General features: G+C 45.9%; 1 protein-coding gene across 1 annotated transcript in view; it reads right to left on the bottom strand.

The window, feature by feature from the left end:
* Nucleotides 1-880: 880 nt before the first annotated feature.
* The window catches only part of LOC115094520 (magnesium transporter protein 1), a 35,436-nt gene continuing 23,036 nt past the window's right edge, over nt 881-13,280 (bottom strand). Inside the window, exons 7-10 of the mRNA XM_029607649.1 lie at nt 12,639-12,702; nt 10,875-10,949; nt 3,301-3,391; nt 881-2,327 (exon numbers count right to left, since the gene is read on the bottom strand). Coding sequence (XP_029463509.1) covers nt 2,312-2,327; nt 3,301-3,391; nt 10,875-10,949; nt 12,639-12,702 — 246 coding nt within the window. The 3' untranslated portion in view covers nt 881-2,311. The remainder of the gene's footprint in view (nt 2,328-3,300; nt 3,392-10,874; nt 10,950-12,638; nt 12,703-13,280) is intronic.

Below are 13,280 nucleotides of genomic sequence, written 5' to 3'. Positions count from 1 at the left end.
GTCCATCTTTGATGAGCTGATGACCACTGAAGATTACTTCTGACATTTTCACAGACTTTGGGTAATTAACCGTTCAGCTTGTGATTGCTATCTAACCGACAATCTGCCTTAAGAAAACAAGTCTATCCCTCTTTCCTTATTGCACAGAGCAAACCGGGACTTCTGCCATCTATTGAGGCTGGAAGAACTTTGTTAAAATGTGTCCTAATATGGTCTCAAAATATTTTCACCACATGAGAATGCAATCAAGAATTGTGTATGTAGAGAAGGAAGAGATGGCTGATCCAATGAAGCTGTGACAGGTACACTAGTGTGCTATGATTGGAAGGGGTGAATTTAAGTTGCCCATTTGTATTCCATACTTTTGCTGGATAAGATGGAGGGGGACATCCAAGCCTGGTCTATATGAAATGGTAGCAGTAAAGAGAATTGAGCCCCTGAAGCAGAGTACTTATATCTCGAAGCTTGATATTCACACTGGGCTGGAGTTTGGGATACGAATCAAGAAGTATTCTACTTTTAAATACTTATATGCAATTTGAAAAAATATATTAAAAAAACATACCTGGGACCTATACAGTATCTAGCAACAAGGTGGCAGAGAAATCAAATGCCTTAAGGCTAGCCATATGATGGTCCTATTTTCAACTATTTAGTTATGATATATACAGGAAAATATTTTAATGCTTTTTAAAGTGAAAGTTATAATTTTATAAAAACACCATACGTAAAATATATTTGAGCGTCTTTATCACTGATCTCATTTTCTTCTTTTTCTCACCCTTCTAAATGAAAGCATGACAAAAATGGATGCAGAGAGAGATTATAGGAGAGAAGCAGAATAAAAAGAACATATTCAATTAATACAACAGAAAAAAGGAACAGTGTAAAAGGTTTTATTGAAAATGTTCCACATTCAATCTTTTGATGATCCATGCCATTAGGATAGATTATTTCTGTACCATACAAAAGTGCATCGCAACAAAAGATGCTCAACTCAAGACCTTCAGCCAAGAACTAAAAAATGGTGCAGTTAAGGCACTTTTGATGTAAGTAAACTTTACAAACTTGCATAAAAAGAAACATCAATACTTCATCTACTGATACAGAATATTCAATTCTAATTAAACAAATTCAAATTGTATAGTAGATGCAAACAAAGACTGAAGAGTATCCATTACTTTTGCTTTTATCACAATTCCAGCTTAACTTTTTTTTACCATTTTATTTTTTAAATCAAAGAGCACATTTCTACTGCACTGCAGCAGCACAGAGAATGTGACTCTGGAATCTGAAATATGTTAAAAGAAAAAAAAAAAAAAAGTCAAACGCCAGCCTGCCGAAGAAAGGCATCCAGTTACATTAGCATCTCCATTTTCATACCCAGGGTCTCAAGTCAACAGAGGCTAGGACTTTACTTATGGCTGGGACAGTACTAGAAAGTACAGTGCTTCTAATTCCCCCTTCCCACAGGATGACGATTCATCTCACAGGGGATCCCACTGATGCAGACATGCAAAGCAGACGAAACCTTCAGAGCTACTCCAAAGTCAGTCAAATTAGGAAGGAAGGATGGCCTGTACCCAGAACACATCACCTCCTGAGCTCCCTTGGAAACACATTCAGACACAAACAGGCAAATTGGTTTCAGATTGCCAGCATTGGTACAAAATATTTTACAACTACCCAGAGTTTTCAGTAGTCTTTAGAGTTTGAGGCACTTCTGAATAAGTATCATTTGCACACAGCCATCACTGGTTGTATCCACGTTAGCTCTCAAGATACAGGACATCTAAAGGGAAGCAGATTACCAACATCTAGTTCCCTAGCCTTGTGCTCCCACTACACTACTCCTCCTTTCCCATGGAAAATGTCAGCATATTAGGTTATCGTGTGCAACTGTGACATTCGGTGGCCAGTGAGAGTTAGGTGGGAATTTTCTATATGGACTTCCAGAGTCTCCTATTAAATTCAGTGGGAGAGTCAAACCTATCATCCAAGCACTTTTAAATGCCGTTTCTAATTAATGCAACATAGGACAACGAGAGCTTGAACTACTCCCAAGACAAAAAAAAAATGAAAGTGCCACTGAAAGTTTATCACCGTAAGTAAAAAAGGCTTGGCGGAAACATTGCTTGCTGTTCTGATAAGGCACTGCGTATCTTCTTTGGTTCAATGTTTCTTAAAAACAGTTCTCTCAATTGTTTTGAACAGAGGTAGCATGGAACCCTAAAGATTCGGCTCTTCAGGATCTTCGTAGGTAGCTCTTCAGGGTTATGCTGCTTCATTCCATGCGCCTATGGAATTTTATTTAACTTAGCAGAAAGCTAGGGGGAAAAAAAAGAAAAAGCAGCATAAAATCTTTCACTTAAGCCAAGTTTGCTTTTCAGTGTCACCTTTTCTGGCTATTTCCTCTTCAAGGACATCAAACACACCTTGTGATTAGCATTCCCATTGAAGTAATCTTTCCTCCTGCCTATTCCAGCAGACGGTATGGCTATAGTGAGGGTGGGAGGGGATGCAGGAACTAAAACCCTGAAAATTGATTCCAGGTCTCTACAGACCTATTCCCACTGGGGTAGATTTTCAAAGGGTTACTCGCGTAAGATACGAGTGTGGCCCCCGAAAACCTACCCCTGCACGTGCCGAGCCTATTTTGCATAGGCTCGGCGGTGCGTGCAAGCCCCGGGTCGCGCAAAAAAAGGGGTGGTCCAGGGGCGGGGCCGAGTGCCCCGACAGCAGCCTGTGTCGGGGCCTGGCGAGCCGGCAGCAAGCCAGCAGGCGTAACTCTACGAAACGAGGTGGTGGATCAAAAAAAAAAAAAAAAAAAAAAAAAGAGTTCCCTCCAAGGCCACTTCAATTTCGGAGCGGCCTTGGAGGGAACGGGGAAAGCCATCGGGGCTCCCCTAGGGCTCGGTGCGCGCAAGGTGCACGTGTGCACCCCCTTGCACGCACCGACCCCGGATTTTATAAGATGCGCGCGGCAGCGGACCTCTACAACCAAGCTCATGCTTTCCAGCAAGCAGTGCTCATCAGTGAATGACAGTAGGGGGTCAAGGTGTCAGGAGAATTCAGTCAGGCCCAAAAAAAAGGGCTGATGGGTTCAGACATAGCAGCCATGAATAAGCAGGCAGATTATGGTTTATCTGGCACAACCTTCAAGGGAAAACTGGGGGAAATGGAGAAATTCGCCTCGGCTATCATTAAATGTACAAACTGAGACATCCCGTTTCCTCTCAATTTAGTTGCATCTAACTTAATGAGATGCAATTGTACAATCCAAAGCAGACATTACCATACCTGTACGGATATCCATGGTACTTGGATCTGAAGATAGACAACAGCCAGCTGAAGAATACCACCACCAAGCCTATTCCAGCCACACACATTACTGTGGGATCAGAGCACAATACAAACATTACTCAAGACAGAGTCACCAGATCAAAATGTAAATACAATGTGAAGGTTAAAGAAGACAGCCATTTCCACAATGCCTTGCAAAAAAAAAAAAAAAAAGTCTTCACACTTGTACACTTCTCACATCTGCTGCCTAAAAAAATCAAAATGCATTAAAGTAGGAGCTTCTCACTGATTTACATAACATACTTTACACCTTCATCGTGAAATTATAGAAATATGCCCAAACTAACTAAGAATAAAAACCAAAGTCGTGATTGCACAAATGATCATACACTGTGTCATAGTAACAAACATCAAAATGTCCCTCCAGTCTGCTCAGAAAAGTGTTTCGGGCAGAGATGCCCAATCCTGTCCTGAGGACCCCACAGCCAGTCAGGTTTTCAGGATATCCACAATGTGCATGAAATAAGTGTCTATATCATGGAGACTCAGTGTATGTAAATGTATCTCATGCATATTCATTGTGCATATCCTGAAAACCTGACTGGCTGTGGGGTCCTCAGGACAGGTTTGGGAAACCCTGGTTTAGCAGAGTTGCTTACCTGTAGCAGGTGTTCTCCTAGGACAGCAGGATTGTTAGTCCTCGTACATGGGTGACATCATCAGATGGAGCCCGGCATGGAAAACCTTCAACGTTCTAGAAACTTTGACAGACACTCTGAGCATGCCTTCAGTCTCATTACAGAGAATTACAAAAATAAAATAAACTTAAAAGGAAACCCAACTCCATGGGGTGGCGGGCGGGTTTCATGAGGACTAACAACCTGCTGTCCTAGGAGAACACCTGGTACAGGTAAGCAACTCTGCTTTCTCCTAGGACAAGCAAGATGGTAGTCCTCACAATTGTGTGAATACCTAGCTGCAGGCTGCTTCCGAACGGAGCGAACCAACAGACACCAAACAGGTGCCAACGGGCACAACAACTTAGGTGCTGTTGGTAAGAGGAAGACAGCGTGAACCCAAAAAACAGGGCCCTAGGCTAAAGAGTTGGGTTTTGACCCAAAAAGGTTATGGAGAACAGACTGGCCGAAGCTACTATCCTGGAAGCCATCTCTGTCCAAGCAATAGCGAGATGCGAACATACGAACAGAACTCGTTGCAGCTCTGCAGATCTCCACCACAGGAACTTCACGCAAGTTAGCCACTGAAGTTGCCATGGCCCGGATGGAGTGAGCCTTAACATGGCCCTCAAGCTGAAATCCCGCTCGCGCATAGCAGAACGAGATGCAGTCCAATAGCCAGGTAGATATAGTGCGCTTGGCCACAACAACTCCCATTCTGTTCTTATCAAACGAGATGAAGAGTTGTATGGACCGTCTATGGCCCACTGTGCTCTCCAAGTAGAACGCCAGGGCTCTCTTACAATCCAAAGTATGCAAGTCCCGTTTGCCTGGATACGAATGAGGTCTCGGAAAGAAGGTAGGCAAGACGACAGACTGACACCACCTTAGGCAAGAACCTACGAGTACGGAGAACCACCCCATTGTGAAAGAACTTTGTATAAGGCGGGTACATCACCAATGGCTGAAGTTAGCTGACCCGAAGCACTGAGGTAACCGCATCCAAGACTACGACCTTCCAGGTCAGATATTTCAGGTTACATGTGAGCAAAAGCTCAAAAGGGTCCTTCATGAGGTGAGCCAAGACCACATTAAGGACACAGGACACAGGCAGAGGGCTTCAGTTGAAGCAGACCACACATGAACCACCCAACCAGTGGTTCCACTGAGATGTGCGTACCATTCATTCCATGATGATATGCCCCAATGGCACTGAGATGCACTCTGACCGAATTGGTCTTTAAACCAGCTTCTGACAGGTGCAATAGATAGTCCAAGAGCTTTGGGTTGAAGCAGGTAAACTGATTCAATCGATGCTGCTCACACCATACGTTAAATCTCTTCCACTTCAGGCTGTATGACTTTCTAGTTGAAGGCTTCCTGGAGGCAACCAGAACCTGGGGGAGATTGTCAGACAGAGACAGGGACTGCAAGACTAGCCTTTCAACATCTAGGCTGTCAGAGATAACACCCTGAGGTTTAGATGACGTATCCTTCCCTGATCCTGTGTGATTAGGGTCAGGGAGGTGCCCACACTGATCGGGTTCCAGACAGAGAGGTCCTGCAGGAGTGAGAGCCAAACCTGATGCAGCCAACAGGGGACTATGAGGATCATGGTTCCAGTGTCCTGCTGGAGCATCTTAAGCACCAGTGGAAGCGGAGGATATGCATACAGAAGCCCCTTGCCCCAATGGTGGGCAAAGGCATCCGAGGCTGGTTTGCCATTCTCCTGGTAGAGGGAGCAAAAGGACTCCACCTTGTTACAGGGGGAGGAAAACAGATCCATGGCTGGGGTTCCCCACAGATGGACGACCATGTTCGCCACCACTGGGTCCAGAGACCACTTGCTGGGGCCGAAAAGCCCGACTGAGCTGGTCTGCCACTACATTCTCCGTCCCCGCTAGATTCACGGCTCGAAGTAACATGTTCTGAGAGCGAGCCCAGGACCAAATCTGAACCACCCCCTGGCACAAGAGGAATGATCCCATGGCTCCCTGTTTGATGTACCATATCGCTACCTCATTCAGTCTGGATGAGGACCAATTTGGACACCAAGCGGTCCCAGAACACCCACAGGCTGTAACATATCACTTGGAGCTCCAGAAAACTGATCTGGTACTGAGCCTCCTGAGCTGACCACAAGCCCTAGATGTGGAGCCCTTCTACATGGGTATCCCACCCCAATGTGGATGCATCAGTGGTGAAGACACAACTTGGAAGGAAGGGGAGTGAAAAAGAACTCCCTGCTCCAGATTAGTTAGTCCCTCCCACCAGGACAAGAAAATCTGGAGCGGTGGGATGACACACACACACACTGAGGTCCTGAGAGGCTTGCTGCCACTGGGACCGAAGTGTTCACTGCACGTGTTAAGCGGGCAAAGGGAGTGACATGGACCATGGCCATGTGGCCCAGAAGGCGGAGCATGTGACCCATGGGCTCCGATGCACCAAGCTCACCGCTCGGTTGCAAGGGAAATAGGCCTTGCCCTCTGCCGTGTTCAGGTGGGCACTGATGAAATCCAGGCACAGGGACGGAGTCAGATGGGATTTTGGGTAGTTGATGATGAATCCAAGAGACTCCAAACACCTGAATGGTTAAGCACAGAGACCGAAGCGCTCCCTGTTGAGAGCTGCACTTGATGAACGCACCTCGTGCTAACCTCGAAGCCTTGCTGGTCAATTGTTAGGAACGTATCCTGCTGCTGTTAAGGAAGGCGTTCCGCCAATTCTTGAACCTTCTTCCAGAGGTTCTGGGAGTATTGGGCCATATATAACGGGTAGGAGGCAATACGGGCTATTAATGTTGCCCCCGGAACACTTTCCTACACAGCACATCCCATTCCCTATGGTCCCGGCCTGGAGGCGCGGACGGATGAGTTCGAGACCGCTTCACCTTTTTTGAGGGCGAATTCCACTACCACTGACTGGTGGAGGAGTTGGTGCCATTCAAACCCAAAGAACTTCTGAACGAGGTAGACTGTGTCAGCCTGTTTACTGGAGGACACGGAAACAGAATGTTCCTAAATACACAGGAGCAACTCCTTGAAGATTTCATGCACGGGAACAGCTATCACCTCCTTCGGTGCATCCACGAACTGTGGAGCATCTCCAGCATGTGGTGCCTAGCATCCTCTTCCATGAGGAGGTGAAATGGAATAGACTCCACCATGGTGCGGATTAAAGCGGCAAAGGTCAAGTTCTCTGGAGGAGACCGGCGCTGTTCCTCTGGGGTAGACTGTTCCGAGAGGACATCCTTGGAGACATCGGAGGACGACTCAGAAGTATCATCCCTCCATGGGTCATATAATTCTCTCTCCTCATGGAGATCCCCAGGAAAGGTCAGCAGGGGACCTGTGCTAACTGCCCATGGTCTGGGTCCCAGAAGTACCGGGGGCACAGAGGTTCCCGAAGGATCCAGTGCCGGAAGAGACAGTCTAGGCGCCAGAGGCCCCAAGGCCCCTGGAAGCACTGAGCCTTCCTCCTCAGAGGAACCAGTGATAAGTATAGCCTCTGAGGAGGGAGGCAATGATGGCCGCTGGGGGACTGAGGAACCCCTGGGCACCGGCTGAGTAGGGAGAGCACCAAGTAATACATCAAGGTGTTCCAGCAGCTGTGCTAGGATCGAGGGAGTGGGCTCTGGCATCGGTGGAGGCCCTGATGGGACCTATGGCTCAATACCCCTGAGCATCACCAACTGAACACTACGATCCAGCTACTCCTTGAAGGCCGCCATGGACAGGGCAGGTGGAGAAGGAGCAGACACCACCGGATTGCCCTCGAAATGAGGGGATCGGTGCCCGGCACAGACATGGAAAATCGGTGGGGAGCACCTCTGACTCCCAGGTTCGACTGAGAGCGAAGTCTGGTCTCCGTGGGGCCACTTCAGAGGCAACACAGCCAATGCCGGCGCTGTCCCGGAACTGGAGTCATGCCCAGATGGCAACCGGTGACGGTGCTTCCTCAATCTCCAGTGCTCGGCCTGGTCTTTCCCCAGCGCCGAGGAGGGCGAAGAAACCAATGTCCTGGAATGGGAGGACACCAACAGCGGTCAATCTCCAGCGCCCCTCTCCAGAAGGAGAGCCTGAATGGTGGTGGACACCGAGGGTTTGGTGTCCATGGTTCCCCTCAACCTCGCAGTGTCGATGTGCTGGACGCCGGCATAGAGGGCCCCCGACTTCTTGGGGACAAAAAGTTTCTCCATGTTATCTAAACGCGCTCGATGACCCTTGGGAATCATCTGGTCGCAAAACACGGCAACCCCGGACATCATGTGATACCCCCAGGCAAAGAATACAGACCACGCGGATCGGTCAAAGACATGGTCTAAGGGCACTGATGGCATCGCCGGAAACCGGAGGTGGCCATGCCTCAAGCAGATGGTGCAGGGTGGACACAGACATCAAAAAAACCAAGGAACCAACAGCAAAGAAGGTAAAACTTACCGCGCCTCCCCACTAAGGGGAAACCCCACACGAAGGCGGCAAAAAAAAAAAAAAAAAAAATCATAAGGAAACAAAGAACTCTGAAGACAGAGCATGGCAGAGGAAAGAAAGAGACTGAAAGGGGACCCCGCGTAGACGCGTGGATAGTGGCAGGCTGGGCATGCTCAGTGTACCAGTCAGTTCCTAGAAACTTTGACAGACGTTTTCTGTGCCGGGCTCCATCTGACGATGTCACCCACATGAGAGGACCAGCATCCTGCCTTTCCTGGGAGAAAGGGTTATAACTGCCACCCCCTGCAGGTTACCCCCCGTGCACAAGTGCTAGATCCAAAGTTACCACAGATTTCTCCATTTCCATCTCTAGCAAATGGGGATCCTCTGTGCTCATCCCGTACCCTTTTGCATTCCACTACTGTTCTCATCTTCACTCCCTTTTCCATGCATCCATCACCCTTTCCGTGAGAAAAAAAACATTTCCCGATGCTGTTTAAGTCTACCCCCCACTTGGAGTTTCATATCATGATCCCTCCTAGGTCCACAGCTTCCTTTCTATTGGGAAAGGGTGTGAAGACTTTTGCAAGGCACAGCATTCTGTTAATGAGAAAGAAATGCAAAGAGAAAAGTTTATATATTTACCGTGCTGTGCTTATTCTCTTCCCAGAGGCTCTCCGATAAATGTTCATGATGGACTGGCTTACAGGCAGCCACAAGATGAGCATCCACCTTTCTACTGGCTTTTCCTTTATGAACAAAATCTTTTCCTGCTCTTACTTCTGCCGCAAGCTCTGAAATACTTAGCTGGGCCTAACACACACAGCTACCTCTCCAAGCTCTAGGCGGTTAGCGGCCTGTCTGAACAATAACATTTGGTAAATTTGCTCATGGTACTAATACTTTCACCCTGGATAGGAGGAGTGGCTCAGAGATCCAAATGGGACAAAAAAAAAATGTCCCTCATGCTTCCTTATTTACTTAGAGGTCCATATTCAAAAGCATTTACCCAGCCAATTCAGAAGTTAGCCAGCTAAATGAATATTTGGGGACCTATCCAGCTAAATTCAAGCTTCCTAATAAGTTAGCAGGCTAGAATTTACGTGCATGCCAAAAGCATAACTGGGAAGAGCTGACTTAGCCAACTAAATTAACTTGCTAACTCCAATATTCTGTCCTACAGTTAGCTAGATATATGCAACAGTGTGGCTGCACTACTGAACATCTCTCCCAAATTAAACCAGATAGGTTTATCCAGCTAACTTTGTTATCTGGACTGTGTCTGAAAATTGATCTCTTAGTGCTGTCCCCATTCTCTGCTACCAAGTACTATCAGAACCATAGAGCTTGACACCTACTGATTCAAATTTAAATACAGAAAAATACAAGTGTCATTTCTTGTAAAATATTTTTCCGATTCTTTTCTACTCAAAATATTTAAACCTCTGCTTCCAAATTTTACACATTAGTGGAGAACCAGCACAGATTATTTAAGGAGTATCACTGTAAACAAAACACAGTTATTGCATGCCACCTGTGATGTCAGACACTTAGTTTTGATATGAAGTATCGTTTTAAAAATGTATGCAAAAAAAAATGGAAAGCTGGTTTTTAAAAAACAGACTGTTTCCAAAATCACAGCCTTATAAAAGTGATTACGGATCATTTATAGTAACCTATACCTCGAAACAAGCTACTTTACCTTCAGGAAGCAAATCAACGCACGGTTAAGCACCCAATCCTCACCAAGTCCCCGTGACAGAGATTGCCTCCTTGCAAAGGCTATCAGACCTTTCACCACGAAATACCCATCACCCCAAGGGCTTTTATGCAATGTCTCTTCTCCTTCCTGCCGATCCCTGCACTGCTCTCTTTACACCCATTCCTGTTCTACCCTTTCTGTTTAACAAATCTGGCAGACAAATTTCTAGGACATGCTCTGCTTACAAGCCAATCAGTCGGGAAAACTCATTTCTAATCCTCCTGCTTATGATCACTAATTTTTGCAATTGAATCTTGGTTTACAATAAGCACTTGTAATGAACTACATCCACTTTATGACCGGTTGTGGTAAAAGGCAGAATATTAAATGTCAAACCAATAAATCACCTTAACAAAAAAGGTAGCTTGCTTAGGTGAGGTAATGAATGCCTCTGATATTTACCACTACCTTTACACAGTGGGTTTGGCTTGAAGACAAACACCAGTTCATAAAATTCTATCTTTTAATGCACTAAATTTGGCCATTTGTATGTTTGTGGAGATCACAAATACTGACAAGCATTTAAAAAACCCCAAAAAACCCTGAGGCACTTCAGCTAGTTCTGCTCCTCAGATAAAGAGTTCTCTGACCACAAAAAAAAAAAAAAAAAAGACAAAACCAGAAGCAAAATTCCTGATTCAGCGTATCTGGCAATATTAGTAACATATCCAAGTTGCTGCTGCTAGGGTTTATACTCACTCTTGCGTTTTCCTACATCCCTGTTGGACGTGGCAGCTTCGTGTAGAAGAACCATTCCCAAAGTAACTCCACCATCTGAGAAAACAGTTTTAAGGGTCATCTTGCACAGATGTGTCCCCAGCCTGCAACCCCACAGACCCCCAACCTTGCCTCCTCAAAGTTCATGCAAAATCATGTAAGAAATTCAGATGCCCAGCTGTCCATAAAACCTTGGCCAAGGAAGTGCAGGAAAAGCAAGCCTGTCCAGTTAGCTCAGCTGGACACTTTAAATACAGGGCACCAGTCCGTGCAGCTTGTGGGACTCCACCGTGCAAGAAAGGGAAGAGATCCTAAACAGTGCAATACATTTGTATTTACCAAGTTACAAAATACCTTCATCTCTTCTTTTACTCAGATTAGCAAACAGCATAAGACTGGATTTTGTTATTGTCAAAAAGTATAAGAATGTAAGGTTTTCTCACACAGATGGTGAATCATAGCCCGTAAGCTGATGGAGAGGAGATACAGAAATCAGGAGACTACGTTTACGTTCGCTTTATCTTTCACACTTGCAATATATGGGCAATTCTTTGAGGAGGGGCTGCATAAATGGAATTGTAGGTTTTCAAAAAGGAAAACTCCCTTGGAATTATTTTGCAACAATTGAAGTCTTGCTTGTACAGGATTATCCTAGAATTATACATTAAGCCTCACAAAGCAGATTATATTACCTATGTGCAAGCGGTGTTTCAGAACAGAAGTGATAATTGCTTTGAATTAGATAAGTATTACCGGATAGAGCATGTTCAATTCAAAATAGAAAGAGGCCATGGTGAAGAAGTGCGAGCCCAGCCCTGTGAGCAGTCAATCCCTCGGTGGTGGGGGCTTTAGAAAGCAGATTGGACCAGCATATCGGAGGTGATGCCCAGAGGCAGGATAGACAAGCTCAAACACATCCTCGGGGAACACCCCCCTCCCAGCCAGTCTGGGTTTCAGGATATCTGCAGTAAATATGTATGAGATATTTACATGCGCATATTTATTAAGGATATCCTGAAAACCAGAGAGCCATGGGGTGGGGAGGACACGAGGGGTCCTGAGACTGGATAACATCGGGGAATGTCATCCACCCCTGTTTTTCTAGGATTGAAAAAGAAATGTATTTCTTTCTTTGCTGGCTAGGACCTGTTGGGAGTGCTTCAGAATCTGAAATGCTCCCCTGACTGACCCTTCCAGGGAAAAAAAAAAAAAGTACAGCAGATCAAGACAGCCCATTGACTGGAGTATGCAAAAATATGGGCCGATACAGTAAGAATCGCGGGAGAGCACCCGCTCTCCCAGCACACGCACAGGCCACTCTCCTGTGCGCGTGATTCAGTAACTTTATTTATTTAAATTAGGGCCCGCGGTAAAAGAAGGCACTAGGTACACTAGCGCGTCTCTAGTTCCTCTTTTTGGACAGGAGCGGCGGCTGTCAGCGGGTTTGACAGCCGATGCTCAATTTTGCCGGCGTCAGTTCTCAAACCCGCTGACAACCATGTGTTCGGAAACCGGACGCCGGCAAAATTGAGCATCCGGTTTTCAACCCACGAGCCCATTTTACATTTTTTTTTTTTAAACTTTTACTGAATAAAGGGTAACGCTAGCGCATCGAAAACGCGCGTCCAAATGCCGTTTAACAGTGCGCACTGTACTGCATCGGCCTGATAGAGAGGCTAACAGGCCTGGGAACCAGATGGACAAGGCACGTGCAATTCAAGCTGATTCTTTCACTCAAAAGGATACTGAACAACAAAACAATGTGGGTTTCAGCCACAAACTGGGCCTGACTACTTCCATGGATATAGTTCTGCAAGATTAAAGATAAAAGGAATAAAATAAATTGACAGCATCCAGAAAATCAGAGACAATTAAATGGGCAAGTGATACAGAACAAACTAGTTACTAAGATTATAGTAATAAACCTAACCTGCACGGCTATGTCTAAGTGAAGTGAATGGATGCAAAGAAGAGCTGTGAGGATGTAATTCTGAGTTTTGTTTTGGGAGGAGGGGGCCTTTCATTGGAGTACTTGGGCGCGAGGGACCTTCATCTATCCCTGTCCGGGTTCTCTCCAGTGCAGCCCCTTTGATGCCCGCCGAGTCTGCAGTCAGTAGCCAGCTGACGCAGCTGCTGGCTCTGGCTCGTATGCCACAGGATCTTGCTCCTTGGGAGCACCGGATGCAGTGCTGATTTGTTATTGAGGATTCATCTTGTGTATATTGGGAGCAAGTGTGTGTGTTTATTCTTGCAGTTTTGATTTTAGATGTGCAATGCACTGATCATTCCCCAGTGAGAGCATGGGATAGGATGTCTGTTTTGGGGCTTTATACTGTAAATTTTAAGCAATGTATTAAATGTTGTTGTAAGCCTCCTGGTACAAACTTA

This window comes from Rhinatrema bivittatum, chromosome 6, assembly GCF_901001135.1.
Source record: "Rhinatrema bivittatum chromosome 6, aRhiBiv1.1, whole genome shotgun sequence".
Lineage (NCBI taxonomy): Eukaryota > Metazoa > Chordata > Amphibia > Gymnophiona > Rhinatrematidae > Rhinatrema > Rhinatrema bivittatum.
This window is presented reverse-complemented; position numbering and strand designations above follow the sequence as displayed.